General features: G+C 38.6%; 1 protein-coding gene across 1 annotated transcript in view; it reads right to left on the bottom strand.

Annotated features, from left to right (window-relative positions):
- The window catches only part of zbtb8os (zinc finger and BTB domain containing 8 opposite strand), a 40074-nt gene that overhangs the window by 14302 nt on the left and 5 nt on the right, over positions 1-25767 (bottom strand). Inside the window, exons 1-5 of the mRNA XM_062994940.1 lie at positions 25627-25767; positions 20153-20177; positions 19739-19860; positions 13302-13384; positions 4626-4678 (exon numbers count right to left, since the gene is read on the bottom strand). The exon at positions 25627-25767 is cut by the window's right edge and continues 5 nt beyond it. Of these exons, the coding sequence (XP_062851010.1) occupies positions 4626-4678; positions 13302-13384; positions 19739-19860; positions 20153-20177; positions 25627-25756 (413 nt within the window). The 5' untranslated portion in view covers positions 25757-25767. The remainder of the gene's footprint in view (positions 1-4625; positions 4679-13301; positions 13385-19738; positions 19861-20152; positions 20178-25626) is intronic.

Here is a 25767-nt window from a genome sequence, read left to right on the forward strand (position 1 = left end):
TCTGGAGGCGATGGCTTATTAAAAGTGAGCAAGAAAGTGCTTGTTCTGATGGTTCGTCTCCTCTTTTGATTATGAATCTCATGAATTCTTGTATGTGTTACACCTTGGCTCATCAGTTCTTTGGTTATGTCCTCATCATCCATGTCTTCTAGTTCCCTGACCCGTATAACACCCTTACTGGAGTTGAGGTATGGGTGCGGTTTGACTTTTACAGGGCATCCTGCTAATTCTGTTGTGCGTAGTAGGTTTTCTGATTGTATTCTCTTCTCACACTCAACTAAAACTTGCCCTGATTTCAACTTTTTAACGTTTTTCACTGTGCCTGCCATGCCCAGTATACCCTTGTGGATGGCAAAAGGGGACAATTTGGTCAGTGGGTAGTCAGGTTCTGTTGATTCTAAGATGATGAAGCGTTGCCAGTGTTCTTCCATATGAGAGTTCCTGTCGGTGCTCTTATTCAGTTCTAAGTCGATCAGTTTTCTTTTTGTTGTGGTCTTCTCCATATTGTAATTCATTTCATGTTCATCCACCCTACGCCCCACCCTCCTCGGAGCCCAACTAGGGGATAAGCAGAGCCGCGGATCTCCAGCGGATGCTCATCAGGGCTATAGGGGTGATATACTCAGATGGACATTTGATGTTATAACACCATCCAATTGACCCAAAGCCGACGCCTTCTGATCCTCTGGGAGTCTCTAGGACTACAACCACAGGGGTCAGGGCTAGACCCGACCAACCGATTGATTGAAGTGGGCCACTTCAACCTCCCGTCTACACGAATTCAGGACCGAAGTGCTGTGTTGGGAAAATGACAGCCGCAGCTGCCATTCCCCTCAAACACCAGGACTCCCTTCTCCATGGACACGGGTTGCACCCAACAGTAAACAGGGCGTCTCCTTTGATCGCCTTTTACTATGCAGCTTGGAGAAAAGCTGAGGTCCTATTCTAATCCGGGTCCTCTCGGGGAAACTGTCTTCAGGTCTTAGTGCTACCTGCAATCTTGCTACCATGCGATAGAGAAGGCCTTTAATTACTCTAGCAGTCACTTTGTGGCTACAATAGTCTACACTCTTTTGGAAAGGCTTTTCACTAAATACATATGTGGGAACTTTTGCCCATTTAAAAGCATTTGTAAGGTCAGGCATTGACGAGAAGACATTCCACTTCATCCCAAATGTTTTAGTGGGCTTGGGATCAAGGCTCCACACAGTCACTGTAGTTTTTTTTTCTTCACGGAACTTCTCTTTGTGTATAATGGCACACAGTAAACAGCCGTACCCAAGCTGTTGCCACAGGTGGAAGTTGGAAGCACATTATTTATTTGATGTAACTGAATTTATACACATGTTAGCAATAAGTGTGGTCCTGCACCAATAAAAAGAAGGGATGTCCACATACTTCTCATCATATGGTGAATCTTGAAATAAAGTGGCACCCTGTCCTCCCACAGATCAGACCAGAATAAAGAAGTTAGTTAAAGTGTATTTATTTATTAGGATTTTATTGCTATGTTTTACACACTTTGGTTACTTTTATGGCAGAATGGGTAGTTACTGGTTACTCAAGATTCATCTGTTCAAGTTTTAATGGTAAACACAGTCATGGAGAGAACATACAAATTCCACAAAGAAAGGACCGGCCCACTCCACCTTCTTGCTGTGAGGCGACAGTGGTACCGACCAAGCCATCATGCCCTTAGTTAGTTCAAATAGATCTCGTCTCACCTCTGGTTACTGTCTACGTAGACTGTCTTTTCTTTTCCTCACTAAAAGCATACCAGGAGGTGGAATGGCTACTTTAAATTGTGATCAGGTTGGACCTGGTTAGTGAATGTGTGCAGCCTTGGGACGAATTGTCGGCCTGTCCAGATTGTATACTGACTCTACACCTGGTGTTTTAAGTCTGAAAATCTGACTGAACATCATTACCAGTAAGCTAAACACACAAGGTTAGAATGTAAATACATTAAAGCAGGTGGATTCTTTAACTAATAAAAAACAAAGCCCCCTTTGTTCCGGTTAAACCCACAGGCTTACTCAGAGTATGACCTTACTGACTAAGCTAACATAGAAATACCTTTAAAACTGCACACTAAGCCCCAAAATAAATAATCTTACTTTCAGTTTTATACTTCTGACATTCTAACTCCAGGGAACACATTTTTTACACAACCCCATCTGTTTGCTTTCGTTTATATGGACATTTCTGATTCCCATCAAATGACCCATTCATTGAACACTAACCTGGGTCACCACACATGCTTATGATTGTGTGCTAATATGTAATGTATTTTTTTAAGCAACCCACATTTAGTCCATGATAATTAACAAAATTGGTGGCAATCTGGTCCCACTGTGGTTTACAAGGTGTAACGTAAAGTTCATTTAATGTTAGTAGTGTGTTGTGATTATGTAGGTACTTGTTTGCATAATGTGAATCTTTATAGTGTGTACTATTACTTTTGATCTATGTAACTTGCTACTATATGTCCTTCGGGATCAATACAGTATCTATCTATCTATCTATCCATCCATCCATCCATCCATTCATCCATCCATCCACCCACCCACCTACCCACCTACCCATCCACCCACCTACCCATCCACCCATCCATCCATCAAACCCACCCACCCAGCCATCCATCAAACCCACCCACCCAGCCATCCATCAAACCCAACCACCCATCCACCCACCCATCCATCCATCAAACCCATCCATCCATCCATGCACCCATCCACCCACCCATCCATCCACCCATCCACCCATCCATCCATCCATCCATCCACCCATCCACCCATCCATCCATCCACCCATCCATCCACCCAAGTGGGTAGCACTGTCACCTCACAGCAAGTAGGTCCTGGGTTCGATCCCCAGGTGAGGCGGTCCGGGTCCTTTCTGTGTGGGTTTCCTCCGGGTGCTCCGGTTTCCTCCCACAGTCCAAAGACATGCAAGTGAGGTAAACTGGAGACACTAAATTGTGCACGACTGTGTTCAATATAACCTTGTGTGAACTGATGAATCTTGTGTAATGAGTAACTACCATTCCTGTCATGAATTTAACCGTGTAAAACATGACGTAAAATCCTACTAAACAAACAAACAATAAACAGATAATGGATTGTCATTTTGACATTATTTGACATATTATTAGTGCACTTTTGACCAATGTCAGAAACATCCACATCAAGTCGGCCTTGGATCTTAATCTGTGGATCGTAATTTGTGTATAGTTACAATCCACCATGGGACCTCAGCTATCCCACCCACTAAATTCCAGACATAGCCAATCGTGTCTGTATGCACATGCTTGACCAGCCGATAACACTATATGGATTTGATCCCTGGATCCCTGCGGTACTATGCTAGCATAATTTAGCGATTTTTACATTTATATGTAATGTGTAATATAATATTATATGTAATAAAATGTACATTTATATCTAAAAATGCACAGCAGTCTATTATGCCAGCCCACCACGGCTGAGAAATGGGTTCGAATTCGGCTGGCCTGGCGTCTACTCAGACATGACAGACAGGATTGGCGCTCTGTCCAGGGCATTCCTGTGTTATGCCCTGTGTTTTCCAGTGAAACCAGTCCTGCGACTACCCTGACCAGGATGAAGCAGATGATAAAACTACATTTCTGTAAAAATAAGATTAAAAAAAATATATAAAAAGTGCAAAGCACAGTGCCAAGTGGAATAGTGTAAAGCAGGGTTATTCAAACTTTTACGCAACCCTGGCAACACAAAACATCTTACTCTGTCTATACAAGATGTAACGGGTGGCACGGTGGCTAAGTGGGTAGCACTGTCTCCTCACAGCAAGAAGGTCCTGGGTTTGATCCCCAGGTGGGGCGGTCTGGGTCCTTTCTGTGTGGAGTTTGCATGTTCTCCCTGTGTCTGCGTGGGTTTACACAGGGTGCTCCGGTTTCCTCCCACAGTCCATGCAAGTGAGGTAAATTGTCTGAGATTGTGTGAGATACTAAATTGTCCATGACTGTGTTTGATATATCCTTGTGAACTGATGAATCTTGTGTAATGAGTAACTACCGTTTCATGTCATGAATGTAACCAAAGTGTAAAACATGATGTTAAAATCCTAATAAACAAACAAACTCTGCGACATATTTACTTCGGCTCGTGACCCACCTGAGGGTCCTGATCCAGGGTTTGAAAAACCCTGGTGTAAAGCATACCTCTACTATACTAAATAAATAGGGAAAATTATTATTATTATTAGTGAAGTTTAACTGTCTGTCAGTCTGATGAATGAGTCTGACTTTAGTGGAGACCAGGGGAACACTAGTGCTAGCTAATACAGTGCCAACTGTAAAGTGTGGTGAAAGAGGTACAATGGTCTAGAGCTGTCCCAAATCATCCAAGTGACTTACCCAAATATCACCTCTCTAAAGGCTGAACTGAAGAAAATAACTGTACATAACTCTATGTAAATGCCTGTAGTTTCTCAGTACCATTAATTGATAGCCTGGGTCAGTGAAAAATACCATTAAGTTCCAAAAGGCCGTATTAAAAGAGGTTAACAGAACGGTTCACACATCACCCAAACAGAAGGCTTTGATACGTACTGGCTAAGGTTTAGGAAAGGTTATCAGAACTTACCCTATGGAGCGAATTCGGAAGTGCGTCCGGTCCACATGCAACACTTTCACTTCCTGAAAAAAAAAAAAACATGAAGTCAGGAACCACAGATCCACCTAGTATTTCATTTATTAGGATTTTATCATCATGTTTTACACTTTGGTTACATTCATGACAGAAACTGTAGTTACTCATTACACAAGATTCATCAAGACACAAGTTTAATGTCAAACACAGTCATGGACTGATTATTTATTAAAGCCCCACATTGTGTCCTTGATAAATAACGAAATTGGTGGCAATCTGGTCCCACTGTGGTTTACAAGGTGTAAAATAAAAAAAAAGCCTCCACAAGGGGGCAAGTTCATTTTATGTTTAAGTCTGTTAAAATTAGTTTATGTAATTATTACACAACACAAACAATGCATCTTACCCTCTCTGCCTTTGTCATTCACGTGTGTTTAGTGCCTGTGATGTCACTGAGGTGCCATTGTGGAGGTATTGTTTTAGTCAGCGATACAGTGAAAACACTGGTTCTTTAGTCAAGATGATTGTTCATTTGCATGCGTAAAGGCTTTTTTGCATAATAAAATTATTCTTTAGATTGATTGCCAAAGTGCCGTTAATGAGAACAATTCTAAATAGCGCCAGAAAAGGTTCTGTCATACCTCCAAAATGGCGGTTAACCCACAATCCACTTCGGTTATATGTCACCTGTCGAAGATCTTTACTCTGTACAATCTGGTCCCTCTGTGGTGTACAAGATGCAATACAAAGCCTCCACAAGTGGGCGTTCACATAAAATTTATAATTTTTTTTCTCTCTGACCCATTATTTCGGTTTGAAAATAGCTTGTATCAAAGCATGGTACGTTATCTTAGACCAGGGGTCACCAACACCTCGCCCGCAGGGACCACGTGAGTCGCCCGCAGGGCATGTTCCAAAATAGCACTAGTGACTATGGAGCTCCGTCTAAAAATTGTATTTGTGTTGCTGTTCTTTTTGAATCAATAACACTTGCATTGATGTATATTTGAAAATGACAATACTGAATATAAAATTTAAAAAACAAAACTGATGTTTATGCAGAGTTTTAAAACGTGCGCATAACGCTGAGACAAGCAAGTGAGCGCAGCTACGATACGGAGCGAGATGCGGGTTTTATCATGAAAAAAATATAATAAAAAAGCACAAGAAAAGCGAAAAAACCCCTTAATATTTTCACAATGATTGGGAGGAATGTGGAGAGACACGTGTTACAAAAACTTTCCTGTACATCGCAGATTTTTTTTTAAATCGTACATAACTGATAATAAACATGATTTGTTCTAAAATGTTGTAAATGTAGTGATAAGTATAAACAGGACAGTATTTGACTGTGGTAAAGTTTAATATTCAACATTCGTTTGACATTCGATCATTTCGATCTTTGGGTGATTCTTCAATTGCGGGCTCTTTTGACCATCTTAACTTTTGAAAAATAAAATTAGGAATAATTTAGTTTTAATTATGTCAAGATAATGCTAGAGCAAAGACTTAATGATGGCTACTACTTGATAATTGAGCTTATATAGAATTTTAATATTTCATATTTATTTGCGAAGTGGCATAGCAAAATGTCATTGTGTTGGTAATGACGTGTTGCGGTAATGACAATTTTTCCTTTTTTTAAGAAAAAAACTAGCTAGGCCATGGATTTGCTAAAGCTAGTCAACAGCTAGTACAAGATGCACTTTAAATACATATAAATAATGTGTAAATTTATTTTTTTGTTGATAAAGTACTGCCATATTGATGTAAATGGTAATGACGCTGAATAAATATACTCTATGATCAGGAGGAATACATTATTAAATTGCTCACTTTTCCAGACATTAAAATGTTGATCTTCTCTCATGGCTGGCATGTGCTTCCTTGCGAGTCTTTGTTTCCATGGTTACAACATAAACAAGTGTTACCTTCAAATGATTCCCTACAGAAACCATACACTGTTGCGGTAATGACGATAATGCTGGGGACAGTAATATATTGCTCAAAAATATGCATAGGTTGTACAAATATGAAAAAGTTAACTTTTTAAGTTATTATAAAACTCATATTGTGATTTTTATAATGAATTGATCACTTTTTAGCATTTTATTAGAGCAGAGAAGTTTTAAAGTCTGGGTTGGGGACACGGCCAAAGTAGCAAAATATTGACGTTTAAATCATCATAAAAAATGAAAACTATAATTATTTTGGTATGTAATTTTTTTAGTGATGCAATGAATGATTTTTTTAATACCTAAAATATTTGTTTTGTAATAAAGTATTTTTAACACAAATTTATAACTTAGGGACACAAAAGTTCCCCCAATTGAAGAATCACCCCTTTATAAATGGTTGAAAAAACACCTAACACCTACTTTATTTATGATTTCTTACACAGATAAAAGTAGGCTACAAAAACTATTTTATGGTAATTTTAAGATTACATGTATTTATTTACAGAAAGGTTATAATGAAACCGCTGATCAAGCGCCCACTTCGTCTAACGAGTTAGGGACCATCATCAAACTAACAGAAAAACATAGGAGACATTTACTCTGCACTTATTACAGACAAATAAATCCATTAAAGTCTTGTAATGATTTGATGGATTAATGTCAAACTATTTTTATACAAACACATTAAATACTACAAACCATATTTTTTCAAAATAACATTTGTATTTATTTTCCATTAATTTTAAAGTATCAATAAAGTATGGAAAAATTTGTCAAAAATGTATAATGGAGATGAATAAATCTATAAAGATCTCAAGAATTTGTTTTAGCATTTTTATATACAATCAATCTTCCTCACCTACTACAAACCTTGTTTTTAAATTAATTGTTATATTTATTTTATAATAATTTGTTGTGCAAATAAATAAATCTATTAAAATCTTGTATAATTTCATGAATTAATGTCAAACTATTTTTTATATACAAAATTAATGTCCCTTACCTCCTACAAACCTTGTTTTAAAAAAATCCTTTTATATTTATTTTATATTAAAATATAATAAAGATCAGTAAATCCATTATGTGTGATGATCATTTGTAAAAAATAAATTGTGTGATTTTGATCAAAATGCTACATATGTGCTCATTCATACAAAACTGTCAAGACAAATATTTACAAAAATATCAAAGATGTGATAGCTCTGACAGATTTAGATTTAATAGAGATAATGTTACATGTTGAAATATGTTTCCTACCATGGTAAATCGTTGTTAATAATTATTCTGAGAAATCATTAACATTAACATATGATCAGTCTCTTCATATATATGAATATTGATAATAATAACAATAATAATAATAATAATAATAATAATAATAATAATATCATTAAAGGTGAACCGTGCAACTTTGTTATTCAGGAAGTTTGTATCACCAAGTAGCCCTTCGCATTATTCAGTAGCCTTGAAGTAGCTCTCGGTCTCGAAAAGGTTGGTGACCCCTGTCTTAGACATAGCAACAACAACAGCAAGAAAGGACGGCATGTTGACACCAGACCATGAGCTTGTTAGACATCGCATTCTGAAACCATGAGCACTGATAACAAGTTGCCTTGCTTTCCTGGTCATACCAAACTATTTTCATCGGAAGGCTGAACAATTCCGAGAAGAGTCTTGCTTACAAGTCACTTATCTCCCCATGACATGCCAGTTATCTTCAGCCTAGACTCCTGCACCCCGTCCTCTGTGGTTTTCCTGTGGGTTCCAGCTTAAGGCATGGCATGGAATGCTGATTCTGCTTGTGCTCCAGACTCTTGGTGCATCATCAGGTCTCGATCCAGTATAGCAGTAAATACTTGAGGTTTAACTGCCTCTGTTCTGTATGTCAGTGAAAGTTTTTGTTCCTCCTAAACCGCTTGATGTCTTTTATGGGCTGGCTGCTCGCTGAATCTTGTTTCCTCACAGCATGGCACTCTTGGCAACACTACAGAGTCTGTTTATCTTGGCTTAATGTGTTCTGTAAGGTCCAGGTCCTCCAGCTTCTGGGACTTTTTTTTATGCTTGTTAGCAATGAGTTTGGCTGAAATACCTGATAATTTGGATGGGTGTCCACACACTTATACGTATACGGTATACGGCCATATACGGTAGCTTAGGTTTTAACATGGGAGTGATTTCCAGGGATACTTTGACTGTTTTTATACATTAATGGTTTTCACAAACTGGAATTTGTATTAATTTAATCAGGAAATGTCATTTACTATTAAACAAGATTCAACAGTTCAAAAGTCCCCAAATGTTTACAATCTGGTTGAGCCAGTTATTACAGTCAGTAGCTTTTCACCAAAAGAACTCTGGTTCTTGAACCGGTTCTGTTTGGGTTTCTTCGAACCTTGGTATTTTGTAAAGAACCGACCCGCATTTCCACCAGTTTTTGGGAACCAAGCCTGCATCATCAATGGTGGCCAATGCGCAACAAAAGTAAAAAGCAGTAACATGATCGCGGAGCATGTAGACTATGTGCGAGCATTTGTGCTGTTGTTACAGATGTTAGTTTTTATGCAAAAAGCATCAATCAACTATTACTGATAAGAAGACGTAGACGTGTTTGTTGCTATTTTTAGTGCATTCACATGAGTACCATTTTGCGTTTCGCTCTCACCGTGACCCTCTGCGCAAATAGCTACTTTGCTCAGAGCTCGGCTTGAGCAGAGCGGTGAAACATCACTAAAGTTCCACAACCATCAAACCCAGTCTAAAATACAAGACATGTACAGTAGACCCTTGACTTATGAATATAATTGATTCTGAAGGGCTGTTCTTAAGTCAAAATGTTCGTTAGTTAAACCTATTTTTCCCATAAGAAATAATGTAAATAGAATTAATTCGTGCCAGACCTCCCAAAACCACCCCCTTACCTAACCTTTCTTATGTCTTAAATGGTCTTTTTTGTTATAAATACAAGTATATTTTCCCTTAAATCCCTTAAATTATAGAATAAACATTACTGTAAAAAACAATACATAAAACTGTACATAAAAAACACACATCACATAATACACATAATAAATTTCCTTCTTTTTATAAAAAATGTATCTACCAGAGACAACAATAACTCTCATATTTCTCTATTATCTCCTTCTTTATTTCAATAGTGTTGTATTTTGTAGGTGTACTTGCACGAAAGAAAGAATACTTTACTCAGCAACTTCCTTCTTCTCTCTCACTGTCCCCTCTGTATGATACACAGTGACAGCTACTGGCAGGAGTAATAGAAATAATAATAGATTTTTTTTTATTTTCTCAGCACTGTGCTTTCTCTGCACATTCTTTGAGGCCATTTTAATATTGAATTTTACAAAATATAAAGAAAACACCGAAAAAACACTGTCCGCTGTCTGCTCAATGTATGTGTGTGTGTGTATATATATATATATATATATATATATATATATATACACAGTACAGGCCAAAAGTTTGGACACACCTTCTCATTCCTGTGGTTTTTCTTAATTTTTTTTTAATTTTCTACATTGTAGATTAATACTAAAGACATCCAAACTATGAAGGAACACATATGGAATTATGTAGTAAACAAAAAAGTGTTAAACAAACCAGAATATGTTTTATATTTTAGATTCTTCAAAGTAGCCATCTTTTGCTTTAATGACAGATTTGCACACTCTTTGAAATTTTCTCAACCAGCTTTATTAGGTTTCCACCTGGAATGGTTTTCAATGAATGTTTGTGCCTTGTCTAGAGTGAATTTTTGGAATTTGTTGCTTTTTTAATGTGTTTGAGACCATCAGTTGGGTTGTGCAGAGGTAGAGTTGGTAAAATATAAAACATATTCTGGTTTGTTTAACACTTTTTGGTTCACTACATAATTCTTCATAGTTTGGATGTCTTCAGTATTAATCTACAATGTAGAAAATAAAAATAATCAAGAAAAAACATTGAAGAGAAGGTGTGTCCAAACTTTTGGCCTGTACTGTATATATATATATATATATATATATATATATATATATATATATATATATATATATATATATATATATACAGGGGTTGGACAAAATAACTGAAACACCTGGTTTTAGACCACAATAATTTATTAGTATGGTGTAGGGCCTCCTTTTGCGGCCAATACAGCGTCAATTCGTCTTGGAAATGACATATACAAGTCTTGCACAGTGGTCAGAGGGATTTTAAGCCATTCTTCTTGCAGGATAGTGGCCAGGTCACTACGTGATGCTGGTGGAGGAAAACGTTTCCTGACTCGCTTCTCCAAAACACCCCAAAGTGGCTCAATAATATTTAGATCTGGTGACTGTGCAGGCCATGGGAGATGTTCAACTTCACTTTCATGTTCATCAAACCAATCTTTCACCAGTCTTGCTGTGTGTATTGGTGCATTGTCATCCTGATACACGGCACCGCCATTGGATGCACATGGTCCTCCAGAATGGTTCGGTAGTCCTTGGCAGTGACGCGCCCATCTAGCACAAGTATTGGGCCAAGGGAATGCCATGATATGGCAGCCCAAACCATCACTGATCCACCCCCATGCTTCACTCTGGGCATGCAACAGTCTGGGTGGTACGCTTCTTTGGGGCTTCTCCACACCGTAACTCTCCCGGATGTGGGGAAAACAGTAAAGGTGGACTCATCAGAGAACAATACATGTTTCACATTGTCCACAGCCCAAGATTTGCGCTCCTTGCACCATTGAAACCGACGTTTGGCATTGGCACGAGTGACCAAAGGTTTGGCTATAGCAGCCCGGCCGTGTATATTGACCCTGTGGAGCTCCCGACGGACAGTTCTGGTGGAAACAGGAGAGTTGAGGTGCACATTTAATTCTGCCGTGATTTGGGCAGCCGTGGTTTTATGTTTTTTGGATACAATCCGGGTTAGCACCCGAACATCCCTTTCAGACAGCTTCCTCTTGCGTCCACAGTTAATCCTGTTGGATGTGGTTTGTCCTTCTTGGTGGTATGCTGACATTACCCTGGATACCGTGGCTCTTGATACATCACAAAGACTTGCTGTCTTGGTCACAGATGCGCCAGCAAGACGTGCACCAACAATTTGTCCTCTTTTGAACTCTGGTATGTCACCCATAATGTTGTGTGCATTGCAATATTTTGAGCAAAACTGTGCTCTTACCCTGCTAATTGAACCTTCACACTCTGCTCTTACTGGTGCAATGTGCAATTAATGAAGATTGGCCACCAGACTGGTCCAATTTAGCCATGAAACCTCCCACACTAAAATGACAGGTGTTTCAGTTATTTTGTCCAACCCCTGTATATACTGTATATACAGTATATACTGTATATATATATATATATATATATATATATATATATATATATATATATATATATATATATATATATATATATATATATATTAGGGCTGTCAAACGATTAAAATTTTTAATCGCGATTAATCTCAGAATTTCATATAGTTAATCGTGATTAATCGCATTAAAAAAAATCTGTGTAAATGTTATAGAAAACAAGGATTTTTAAGTGAAATGTTACAATTAAAATGGTGAACACATTTTATGCTAAATGTACTGATGTTAAAAACTGCTGGGACAAGAGAAAACTGTAAGGGAGTTTTATTTACTCACATACTAGGCAGTAAATGTCAGATTGTAGGTTAGAATTTCTCCATCAGCAAACATTGTAGATCAGCGGTGCTTTAGGTGGGATAAGGCGTAGTTATTGTATCAGACTTGTCTGTGGTTGTATTGTGACAATGGTTTGATGGACGTTTCTACACGAAGTGAGTGTGTTTTGACCCTTTGGGGCTTCCATAGTTCATGAACTAACGTGCTCGACTCAGCTTTCCGGTATTCGGTACAGAAGAAGAAGTTAATTAAGTGTAATAAAGTGTTCTGCTCCCGACAACTTGTGAATATAGCGTGTATTTATTTCTTTATTATGCAAGTGCATCACTACCACGATCGGTTACATTATGTTAACAAACCGCAAATGAAAAACGGTGGCAAGTCCGACATTAAAACGTTTGTTCTACCAGTCAAGTGTCAACATGAACTAGAATTTGCGTTAATGGCACTAATTTTTTTAATCGCGTTAAATTGAGATTGCGTTAATGCGTTATTATCGCGTTAACTTCGACAGCCCTAATATATATATATATATATATATATATGGAGAGAGACGGTCGGAGTCAACTTGTTCGTGACATCACGTGTTTCACTAATTTCGGTTCGTAATCCGAAATTATTTTGTACGTTAAGTCGAAAAAGATCGTTTGTAACCCAAAATGTTTGTACGGGAAACCGTTCGTAACTCAAGGGTCTACTGTATCTGTATCATTGCTGATGTCGCGATCTCTAATTATTTACCTGAGCAGCTAGTGACCAACTGGTTCACGGCACTGTAGAAATCTACCCACATCGATCAGATCACAATTGACCCGGCTAAATAACAACATTAGTGTCTTTATTTAAACACCAAATTGTGTGTTTGGGCCACGGATTTGCCGAAAGACAAACTTCCTTTCCAGCTTTCGAGGCAGGACAAAAGAAATTGTCTATGAATTCTATGATACCACCACCATATTTCACAGCAGTGATGGTGCTACCTGGCTGGTTACATTACATTACTACCTCAAATTAAAAATGTGAAATGTAAAAAAAATATTAAATGTTTTTTCTCAGTGGTGCATGTAATACCCGAGGGATGAAGAAGGCATCAGCGCTGAACTTAAAAAGCCAGTCATTCAAGAAATGGAAGAGGAGTGATTCTAGATCTTCACCTGTGCAGAGAAAGAAGGAGAAAATTAAATTAACTGGTGGTTTAACTGGTCTACGTTACAGAAGAATTGAAATCAAATTGAAGTCAAACATTTACATACACCTCATTTCTGGGGAGTCAAGGATTTCTGTGACGGAATCATTAAAAACACACTGCATTGTGAAATACACCGATCAGACATAACATTATGACCACCTCCTGGTTTCTACACTCACTGTTTATTTTATCAGCTCCACTTACCATATAGAAACACTTTGTAGTTCTACAATTACTGACTGTATTCTATCTGTTTCTCTGCATACTTTTTTAGCCTCCTTTCACCCTGTTCTTCAATGGTCAGGACCCCCACTGGACAACTACAGAGCAGGTATTATTTGGGTGGTGGATCATTCTCAGCACTGCAGTGACACTGACAGTGATGGTGGTGGTGTGTTAGTGTGTGTTGTGCTGGTATGAGTGAATCAGACACAGCAGCGCTGCTGGAGTTTTTAAACACCTCACTGTAACTGCTGGACTGAGAATAGTCCACCAACCAAAATATCCAGCCAACAGTGCTCCATGGGCAGCGTCCTGTGACCACTGATAAAGGTCTAGAAGATGACCAACTCAAACAGCAGCAATAGATGAGCGATCGTCTCTGACTTTACATCTACAAGGTGGACCAACTAGGCTGTGAGGCGACAGTGCTACCCACTTAGCCACCGTGCCGCCCAAACACCTGATCAGGACAGGGGTCCACATACTTTCGGCCTCACAGTGTATGTGTGTTTTCAGACATGAAAATCCAGCATAATGCTGTGACTTGCCTACTTGCTTGTCCACTGTTTGAACGTACTCAACCATGACCCTTCTGTGCCTACTGGGTAAACATAGACACTAGACAGTTTGTACAATACCACTAGTTGTCCAAGCAATGAGCAAGCATGACCTCGTACAAAGCCCATTTCCAAAAAAGCTGGGACATTTTGTATAATGCAATAAAAACAAGAATCTGTGCTGTGTTCTCTTGAACCTTTTTACCTGACAAAAGTACAAAGAAATGACTGACCAACCTGGTTGTAGTTTGTAAATAGAAACATCTTATAAACATAAAAAAGTCGAGTTTATTGGCGCTTATTATCTTATTATTACCTGCCGTATCAGTATCACCTGTCACATCACAGAGCCATGCTAAGCTCCATGTGACTCCCTGACCCATGCAGGCACACAAACCAGTCCCTGAGATCACATAAAACAGCAGCGGTTGTAAAAGACCCTATCCAATCTTTCCTGCCTCAAACATGCCCAACTGTGTTTGTTTACACTCGCAGGTTCAAACCCCAGATGTTGTAGCCTAGCGATTAAAGTACTGGAATAGTAATCAGAAGGTCACTGTTTCAAGCCCCACCACTGCCAGGTTGCCACTGTTGGGCCCTTGAGCAAGGCCCTTAACCCTCAATTGCTTAGACAGTATACTGTCACGCTGAAAATGTAAATGAAACACTCTGCAGTGGTGTGTTTGCATTTTATATCGCTGCACCACACTGCAAGTGCACCATCGCTGCAAGTTTGAAATTTGGTATAAACAATACCAGCAACACACTCAAAAAAGTTAGGACAGACGCAAAATAAAAATGAAACTTATGTAGAGTATTTAAGTTACAAAATGTTGAAACATTCCACAATAAGCAGGTGTATTTATAACAGGTCATGAAAGAGCATCCACCAAAAGCTCAGTTTTTGCAAACAAAGACGAGACACCACTTAGTTCCAAACATAATGCGAATACTGGCAATCAGCTAAAAATATTTCTCAATGGATGCATGCAAATAATTGAGGTCTTTCACCATGTACTGTACATAACAGTGTGAAAAGATTCATAGACACAGAGTGCGTGCTTGACTGGCCTGCCTGCAGTCTAGATCTGTCGACTGTTAAGCAGCTGAAGTCTTGTATCAAGCAACAATGGCCAAAAATCCCACTGCAAAACTTCAACAAGTAGTGTCCTCAGTTCCCAAACTGGGCGGCACAGTGGCCTAGTGGGTAGCACTGTCGCCTCACAGCACAGCAAGAAGGTCCTGGGTTCGATCCCCAGCCGGGGTGGTCCGGGTCCTTTCTGTGTGGAGTTTGCATGTTCTCCCCGTGTCTGCGTGGGTTTCCTCCGGCAGCTTCAGTTTCCTCCCACAGTCCAAAACCATGCAGTCAGGTTAATTGGAGACACTGAATTGCCCTATAGGTGAATGGGTGTGTGTGGCTGTCCTGCAATGGACTGGCACCCCGTCCAGGGTGTTACTGTGTGCCTTGCGCCCATTGAAAAGCTGGGATAGGCTCCCACCATGACCCTAATTGGATGAGCAGTTAAGAAAGTGAGTGTCTAGAATGTCACGTTGCTCTATTAATTCTAAATATAAGCTAATACAATTAAAGGTGCTTCATAGGCTGTACTTCTCTAAAACCAGATTAAACAAAATATATCCATCAGTCTCCTCGATCTGTGACAAATGTAAAATTTCAGAGGGCACTTTGGCTCACTTATTCTGGTTTTGTCCCATGCTACACAGTTTTTGGACTAGCATATTTTCTTTGCTGACAAGGGTGCTTGGTGAACGTATCTATCCTAATGTCGCATTAGCACTATTTGGATATAATGATTCTATAAATGCTTTCTCACAACTACAGCAGCAGTTCTTGATGACGAGTATGGTGGCAGCTAAGAAGACTATACTTCTTTGCTGGAAGTCTCCCCAATCCGCTTCTTTCGGAAGGTGGCTGTCTGAGATGTCAGTGGTTGCTCAGCTGGAGAGATTGAGGTGTTCTAGCGCAGCCGCACGAGGGTGTGCTGAGTTATTATGGAACACATTTATGGATGAGTTAGGAAGACCATAGGGAATTATTATTATTATTTATTTATTTATTCATTTATTTATGTATTTATTTATTTTTTATTTATTATTATTATTCGTTATTTTAATTTGTTTAATTATGTATTTATTTTTTTCTTCTCTAATTGTATTTTGTTTGATTTGTAATTGTGTGTAGGGGTTGATGTTCTGTTTGTTCATGTTGTTCTTCATGAAAACTTAAATAAAATATATAAAAAAAAAAAAGAAAGTGAGTGAGTGAGTTCCCAAACCATTAAAGTCTCATTAATTGGAACGATGAGGGAACACAGTGCTAAAAACGTCTCTGTCCCAACTATTTTTGAGTGTGTCGCATGCATTGAACTGGAAATGTGTTAATATTTACACACAATACAATCACTGCAAACACAATCTCCTGGTGACTTGGCATTTCCAGACAAAGAAAGTCTGAATTCCATTCATGCAGAGCTGATAAAAAGACTGTAGTTGCATAATGACCCATTTATTGCTTGAATTACTGCACATCAATAGTGTCATTGTTCAATGTTTGCTCATTTTACAACTCACCATGTGCCAACAATACCATACTGTCACCAAGAACAACACAGAAGAGGAAAGTCATTCATCTAAAAGCACATTTTATAACAAGTGGAGCACACAGACACCAACACCCAATACTCAGGATGTACGAGAAGTTCTAAAAGGTGTCCAAACCTGATTATACACAACCTGTTTACACTATTGGTTATAGCAGTAATGACCTACATTTCTTATCATAGATTTCTTACATTTACTTTAACCTTTATTTCATTGCAGACAGTTTGAACCCAAGAAATTTCATGTTTTGTCTGCTCAACTTCATTTCATTTTCTAATATACCTCTGTTCCTTCATTTCAGGCAATCATGCAACACATTCCAAAAAAGTTGGGACAGGAGTCATTTAGGGCTAGTAATGAGATAAAAACAAGTGATTCCAAACCGATAATGTCAACAGGTGATTGTAATTATAACTGGGAACTAGAATCTTTGAAAAGTAAAGATGGGAAGAGAAATGCATGAGAACATTTATTTAATATTTAAATATTTAAATATTTAAAAACAATGTTCCTTAAAGAAAGATTGGAAGGGATTTGCATATTTCTCCCTCTACAGTGCATAATATCATTAAACAATTCAAGGAATCTGGAGGAAATTATGGTGCAAGTCTAAGCTGAACGCCTGTGATCTCAGTTCTTGATGCAGTGCTGAGGGATCAGTCACTCAACAATAGCTGATATAACCACATGGGTGAGGGATTACTTTGGTAAACCTTTGTCAAGCACTACAATACAGAGTTACATGCACAAATGCCACTTAAAATTTAACTGTGCAAAAAAGCAGCCTTATGTGGACACACAGTGGAAACGTGTATTGTGGTTAGACAAATCAGTATTCAAGATCTTTCTGGAAGAAATGGACGCCGTGTGCTCTGGACCAAAGATGAAAATGACCATCAAGGCTGTTATCAGCAACAAGTCCAAAAGCCAGGGTCTGTCATGGTATGTGTTTGTTTCAGTGCCCCTGGTGAAGTTAATTTACATGTCTGTGATGGCAGCAATAATGCAGAAAAGTACATTAAGATCTTAGAGCAACACATGCTGCCTTCAAGACGTCATCTTTTCCAGGGACGTCCATGCATTTTTCAACAAGACAATGCAAAACCACATGCTGCACACATTACAAAGGCACGGCTGAGGAAGAAGAGGGTACGGGTACTGGACTGGCCTGCCTGCAGTCCTGACCTGTCCCCAATAGAGGATGTGTGGAGAATTTTAAAACAAATGTGACGACAACGACGACCCCGTACTGTTGCACATCTTAAAACGTGTTTGCAGGAAGAATTAGCAAATGAAATAAAGTTGAGCAGACAAAACATGAAATATCTCAGGTTCATCCTGTCTGCAATGAAATAAAAGTCAAAGTAAATGTAAACTTTGTGTTTCTTGTTGCATTTTTTTCATACTGTTCCAATTTTTGGGGGTTGTAGTATTAATAATTTAAACTGTACTTTAGAATTACTATTAGTATAGCTATAGTGGTTTCATTATCATTATTGTTAGTTTATAATTACATAATTAGTGATAGTAGTAGTCGTCTAAGAGTAGTGATATTATTATTGTTAATATTAGTACTATTATTATTGGTATTATGTGGAAGCAGAAAATGATGGACTTTACCTTTTATAAGCTATTTATTTACATTCATTTGGCCACTGTATTTTTTATTTTTCTTGGCATACTGTGTAAAGTCAAATGTAAAAACATTGAACATTATATCAATTATAATAATTATATCAATTATATTATATTCAATCGCACAAAGTATTTTTTTCTTAACCAGTGTTTACAGACTAAACACACAGGTAAAATAAAAATAGTAGTAGTTTTAACTAGCATTAGTATAAAAGATATAAAAATATATATAATAACTCAGCCATGAAGTAGTATCCATGTAAAATGACAGAGCGGGGTCAGCGGATGCTGAGGCACATAGTGCGCAGAGGTCACCAACTTTCTGCGGAGTCAATCGCTACAGACCTCCAAACATCATGTGGCCTTCAGATTAGCTAAAGACCAGTGAGTAGAGAGCTTCATGGAATGGGTTTCCATGGCCGAGCAGCTGCATCCAAGCCTCATATCACCAAGCACAAAGCAAAGCGTCGGATGCAGTGGTGTAAAGCACGCCGCCACTGGACTATAGAGCAGTGGAGACGTGTTCTCTTGAGTGACGAATCACGTTTCTCCGTCTGGCAATCCGATGGACGAGTCTGGGTTTGGCGGTTGCCAGGAGAACGGTACTTGTCTGACTGCATTGTGCCAAGTGTAAAGTTTGGTGGAGGGGGGGTTATGGTGTGGGGTTGTTTTTCAGGAGTTGGGTTTTGGCCCCTTAGTTCCAGTGACAGGAACTCTTAATGCTTCAGCATACCAAGAGATTTTGGACAATTTCATGCTCCCAACTTTGTGGGAACAGTTTGGGGATGGGTCCTTCCTGTTCCAACATGACTGCACACCAGTGCACAAAGCAAGCTCCATAAAGACATGGAAGAGCGGGTTTGGGGTGGAAGAGCTTGACTGGCCTGCACAGAGTCCTGACCTCAACCCATAGAAAACGTCTGGGATGAATTACAGTGGAGACTGTGAGCCAGGCCTTCTCGTCCAACATCAGTGTCTCACCTCACAAATGCGCTTCTGGAAGAATGATCAAAAATTCCCATAAACACACTCCTAAACCTTGTGAAAAACCTTCCCAGAAGAGTTGAAGCTGTTATAGCTGCAAAGGGTGGGCCGACATCATATTAAACACAGTGACGCAGCTGATACTCCGAGATGTGAATCAAATTCTTTTTAAATGTACAATCATTTTAATCTCTTATTCTCTGTTTTAACAATGTGAGTCTAATTTCATTTAGACTGACCACAGCCTGATTCGCATTATTACTGGATTATAATAAACGTGACTAACATGTTACACTCACCTTCTGATTCAACTTTCATGGAATCGATGGGTTCTACTGTCTCAGTGTCAGTCATGTAGCCAAACATCGCCATGGCACATTGCTCAAACGCCTCCTCCAGGGAGTCACCCCAAGAGTGCAGCCTAAACACATTGACATGCACAAATTTGTCTGTCACTGAATGTATTTGGTTATTAAAAATTTTAGCACAGCACTGGACTTCTTCCTATGGCTCCATTGTGTGTAATCCATGCAGTTTTTTTCCTAAATCATTCACTGTAGCAAAATAGCAGAGGGTGTCACAGGGAGTGAACTGTCAAGGGATTGGGAGTGTACTTACTGACCAATGACGTATTAAGGCTAGCAAAGCTTTTCTTTTTTGATGTGAGTGTATGTTACCTGTCTAAATACAAGCGATCAGAAATATTTACTTACTGGACATCTGCAGTGTGGTCCAGATCTGAAATGGAGAAAACAGGTTCAGTATTAAATAAATAAATAAAAACACTGGTGAGGCTTGACAGCATTAACAGTGTGAATGAGTGAATAATGTTTGATATCTGTTGCTGCTGCCAGATTTGTAAAAAATTATAATAATAACTGGTCAATTCATTAGACTTGTTCCAAACCTACCTAAATGAGACATAGCTAAAGGGAAAACAACATAAAGAATTTAAATAAATATATAAAATTATTTTTCTAAGATTTTTTCTAAGATACAAACCGGTTTACTAACAAAGAAGTCATTATTTTTTAATGTTGTCATTTAAAAATAGTCATTTTAATTAATTTTCAACAGCTAAGGGAGGTACAGAGTGTAACAGCGGTACTGAATTGTGACCCCCGTCCACCTTCAGTGTGTATGTGATGCATGTTACATTAAATCATGCATCCTATTGACAGATGTACCCCCCTCTCAGAACAGCTGCAAGTCGAACAGGGTTACTTTTTAAGTGTATGTCATGTAAATTATATGTTATGCATTTATTCACTTTATAATTGAAACCACTGCCTCTCGAAGTAAACTCTGGGATTAGTGACGTGGTGTTAGGGTGTGCACACTGGATGTCGAAATAAATCAATTTAAATGTAATATGTGTCTTTTCATGCCTGATCACCTCCTGTTTTTAGTGTCCAAACAGATTGGCTTCAACTTAATGCTGTTTAATAAGGTTAAGGGGGGTTTAGGGTTCTGTGCAAGCCACTGGGTGGCACAGTGGTTTATTGGGTAGCACTGTCGCCTCACAGAAAGAAGGTCCTGGGTTCGATCCACAGGTGGTGCGGTGGAGTTTTCATGTTCTCCCCGTGTCTGCGTGCGTTTCCTCCCACAGTCCAAAGACATACAAGTGAGGTGAATTGGAGACACTAAATTGTCCATGACTGTGTTCAGAATAACCTTGTGAAGTGATGAATCTTGTGTAATGAGTAACTACCGTTCCTGTCATGAATGTAACCAAAAGTGTAAAACATGACGTTAAAATCCTAATAAACAAACAAACATTTACACTAGTAACGTCGTGTTAGGGAGTCCACACTGGATGTTGAAATGTAATATGTGTCTTTTCATGCATGAGAGACAAATTAGGATGCATGATCCTGGTTCCAGTGGGTTCAATCCTTTCTGTGTGGAGTTTTTATGTTCTCCCTGTGTCTGCATGGGTTTGCTCCGGTTTCCTCCCACAGTCCAAAGACATGCAAGTGAGAGGAATTGGAGATACAAAATTGTCCATGACTGTGTTCAATATAACCTTGTGTAATGAGTAACTACCGTTCCTGTCATGAATGTAACCAAAGTGTAAAACATGACGTTAAAATCCTAATAAACAAACAAACATTTATGAGTCATTCTATAATTTGGGGTACATTCCATGTCCAATGATAATAATTATATGTATTCTAACTATTTTCTTTAAAAATGTCATATTTTACCTATTAATGGAAAACATGTTGTAATATCACAAAAACATTATGTGCATCCTATGCTTCATTTAGCTTGAAATTTGTCAGATGTTCCAAAATGAACAGTTTTTGCTGTGTCCGTTTTTTAAGTTGAGGGTGCCTTGGTTTCAAAATAATGAATAAAATTATTAAGGGCAACAACATCTATTTTTTTATTTATTTCAATAGTTTAAATACTAAAATAAAATAATATTTTTTAAATTGAGTTCCTCTTTTAAATAATTTAAATATCTTTATTTATTATTGTCCGCAAAAGTTCTGTCAACTATGTTACTAACAGAACTCCACTCAGCAACTCAAAAATGGTTTGTTCTAAAACTATGTGACCAGCATTACATGATATCATTTTTCTCTGTGGAGAGTATATTGAACAAACTGTGGTGAATGTTCTCTAATTTTTAAAAATATTTTATCTATAATAGAACATTGTCAATGAGTATATTAATTGACCGTCAACTATGTTACATACATTGTTATGGTTACAATTTCTTTTATAATTTTAATTCAAATGTATGTTCAAATGAGACATTATTCTGTTCAAGAAATGACATGTGGTCAGCCAGGCAAGGTCTACCACTGAAGTTATGGGTCAAAATAGGGAAATTGTCAACTATGTTACCTGTCAACTAAGTTACCTAGTAGTCTACATCTACTTGCCCTTTTAAATAAAATAAAAAATAATTATGTTTAAGCTTTGCAACTAGTGGATATGTTACACTAAAGCAGTGGTTCTCAAACTTTTCTGTCACGCCCCCCTTTGGAAGATGAAAATCTGTCATCCCCCCCCCCCTCCAAAAAAAACAACAACAACTGACAAAATAGGCCGATTTTAACTGTGTTGAAATAACTTCAATCAGTCTGCTATTTCAAAAATTAAAAAATTAAATAAAATTTGCAAACACTTTACAAAAAAAGATAAAGTTGAATATGTGCCTAAAAAACTAATTTGTGAGAGTTTAAGTCTTATCACTGTATTAGTGGCTGTTTTTCTTTTTATCCCTGTCAAATACCTCTCTGTTCTGTAAATCTAGACCAGGGGTTTACACACTTTCATGGCTTGAGATCTACTGTTTCAGTCTACAGGTCATCATGATCTACTTTTTAAGGTTGGACTCATTATTTAAAAAAAAAAAAAAAAGCAGTTTTTCAGGTGATCATCAGTAAGGATGGACCCATATTTAGACTTCATTATTTTCATGTGGAAAGTAGGTTGATGCGAAAAAGCTGTCAAATATGTGGCAGTCAAATATGGGGAAGTTCCAAATTGTCCAGCAGAGACCCTTGACTTCATATACAGGGGTTGGACAAAATAACTGAAACACCTGGTTTTAGACCACAATAATTTATTAGTATGGTGTAGGGCCTCCTTTTGCGGCCAATACAGCGTCAATTCGTCTTGGAAATGACATATACAAGTCCTGCACAGTGGTCAGAGGGATTTTAAGCCATTCTTCTTGCAGGATAGTGGCCAGGTCACTACGTGATGCTGGTGGAGGAAAACGTTTCCTGACTCGCTTCTCCAAAACACCCCAAAGTGGCTCAATAATATTTAGATCTGGTGACTGTGCAGGCCATGGGAGATGTTCAACTTCACTTTCATGTTCATCAAACCAATCTTTCACCAGTCTTGCTGTGTGTATTGGTGCATTGTCATCCTGATACACGGCACCGCCATTGGATGCACATGGTCCTCCAGAATGGTTCGGTAGTCCTTGGCAGTGACGCGCCCATCTAGCACAAGTATTGGGCCAAGGGAATGCCATGATATGGCAGCCCAAACCATCACTGATCCACCCCCATGCTTCACTCTGGGCATGCAACAGTCTGGGTGGTACGCTTCTTTGGGGCTTCTCCACACCGTAACTCTCCCGGATGTGGGGAAAACAGTAAAGGTGGACTCATCAGAGAACAATACATGTTTCACATTGTCCACAGCCCAAGATTTGCGCTCCTTGCACCATTGAAACCGACGTTTGGCATTGGCACGAGTGACCAAAGGTTTGGCTATAGCAGCCCGGCCGTGTATATTGACCCTGTGGAGCTCCCGACGGACAGTTCTGGTGGAAACAGGAGAGTTGAGGTGCACATTTAATTCTGCCGTGATTTGGGCAGCCGTGGTTTTATGTTTTTTGGATACAATCCGGGTTAGCACCCGAACATCCCTTTCAGACAGCTTCCTCTTGCGTCCACAGTTAATCCTGTTGGATGTGGTTTGTCCTTCTTGGTGGTATGCTGACATTACCCTGGATACCGTGGCTCTTGATACATCACAAAGACTTGCTGTCTTGGTCACAGATGCGCCAGCAAGACGTGCACCAACAATTTGTCCTCTTTTGAACTCTGGTATGTCACCCATAATGTTGTGTGCATTGCAATATTTTGAGCAAAACTGTGCTCTTACCCTGCTAACTGAACCTTCACACTCTGCTCTTACTGGTGCAATGTGCAATTAATGAAGATTGGCCACCAAACTGGTCCAATTTAGCCATGAAACCTCCCACACTAAAATGACAGGTGTTTCAGTTATTTTGTCCAACCCCTGTAAATAAAGGTTAAAATTTCTCCATCAGAAAACGTTGAACAGGGTGGGCCATACGTTTCCATACATAGGAAAAATAAACATTGTTTTTTATAAAAGAAAAAAAAACATTTTCATTTATATAATATGCTCTACATGACTGCCATTGTTTTGAAAACACATTTCAATTCGTTGCTCTTTATTTAAACTCATTTTTAGGGCATCTGAAATACAGGGTGGGCCACAAGTTTCCATACATATGCTTTTTTTTTTCTAAATTTAGTTTTTGATACCCTAAAAAATGCGTTTGAATAAAGAGCAACGAATTAAAATGTTTTCAAAGCGATGGCAGCCATATAGAGCATATTATATAAATAAAAATGTTTTTTATAAAAATATTTTTCCTATGTATGGAAACGTATGACCCACCCTGTAGATTAGCGGTGCTTTAGGTGGGCTGAGGCGTAGTCATGGTAACAAAAAATCAACAGTGGCCACATGTCATGTCAGTCCCGCTGAGCTGTGTGTATGAGCAGCGCTGTACCAGCGTGTACTGTGTGTGATCGAGCGCTCCTGATCTAGACTCTCTGTTAGAATGAATACTGACACACCTGAAAACACGGTTTGTTTATGGTCCACCGTAAAAAAAAAATGCCGATGTTAGAACATTGGTTCCGCACTATATTTCAGTCGGACGCGCCCCCCCTGTCATGCCTCTGCGCCCCCCAGGAAGGGCGCGCCCCACACTTTGAGAAACGCTGCACTAAAGGAATATATTAACTTGAAGCACTGATTGTTCTATTAAGAGAGAACATTGTTTTTGTACTTTTTGGTGATGTGAAATGTACCCCAAATTATAGAATGACCCTTATACTAGTAACGTGGTGTTAGAGAGTCCACACTGGATGTTGAAATGAACCAAAGGAAAGGTAATATGTGCCTTTTAATGCATGAGAGACAAACAACAAATTAGGATGCATGATCCTTGTTCCAGTGCACAAATGCTTGTCTAATACACCTTATTGCTCTTTAATAGGGTTCAGGATGGTTCATGGTTCTGTGCAGACCACAAGAGTTCCCCAAACTAGTCAAACCATCTCGCTTTGAGTACAGGGGCAATAATTATTAGTGATTTTAGACACCTGTTAGTAAGGAGGTAGGAACTAAACACCTGAAGTGGTGTCTACATACTTCTTTTCAGCACATTTTTAAAGGAGGAAACAGCGCCACCTGGTGGTGAATCCTAACAGAGTAACATGATCTATTCCGACCAAATTCGGAAGTTTATAATTATTCACATTTATATTATTATTAAGAAACTTAAATTAAATATAGTGTGATTTTTAGGTTATCACATGACCGAAATAACGTAATCCAGGTGCGATTCGTTAACAAACTAAAACAAGTAGCAAGTAAAAAACACATTACTTACATTCATATTTCTTATTGATTGCGGGGTATTTGGCCTTGGTGGCTTTTTGAGCTTCTGTGAGATCTAGTTCACGATCATTCATTCTGTTACAAGTATTTTTACTCTGATTACTACAGTCTACTACACTCATGTACTCACTTC

This window comes from Trichomycterus rosablanca, chromosome 5 (assembly GCF_030014385.1).
Source record: "Trichomycterus rosablanca isolate fTriRos1 chromosome 5, fTriRos1.hap1, whole genome shotgun sequence".
In the NCBI taxonomy this organism is placed as follows: domain Eukaryota; kingdom Metazoa; phylum Chordata; class Actinopteri; order Siluriformes; family Trichomycteridae; genus Trichomycterus; species Trichomycterus rosablanca.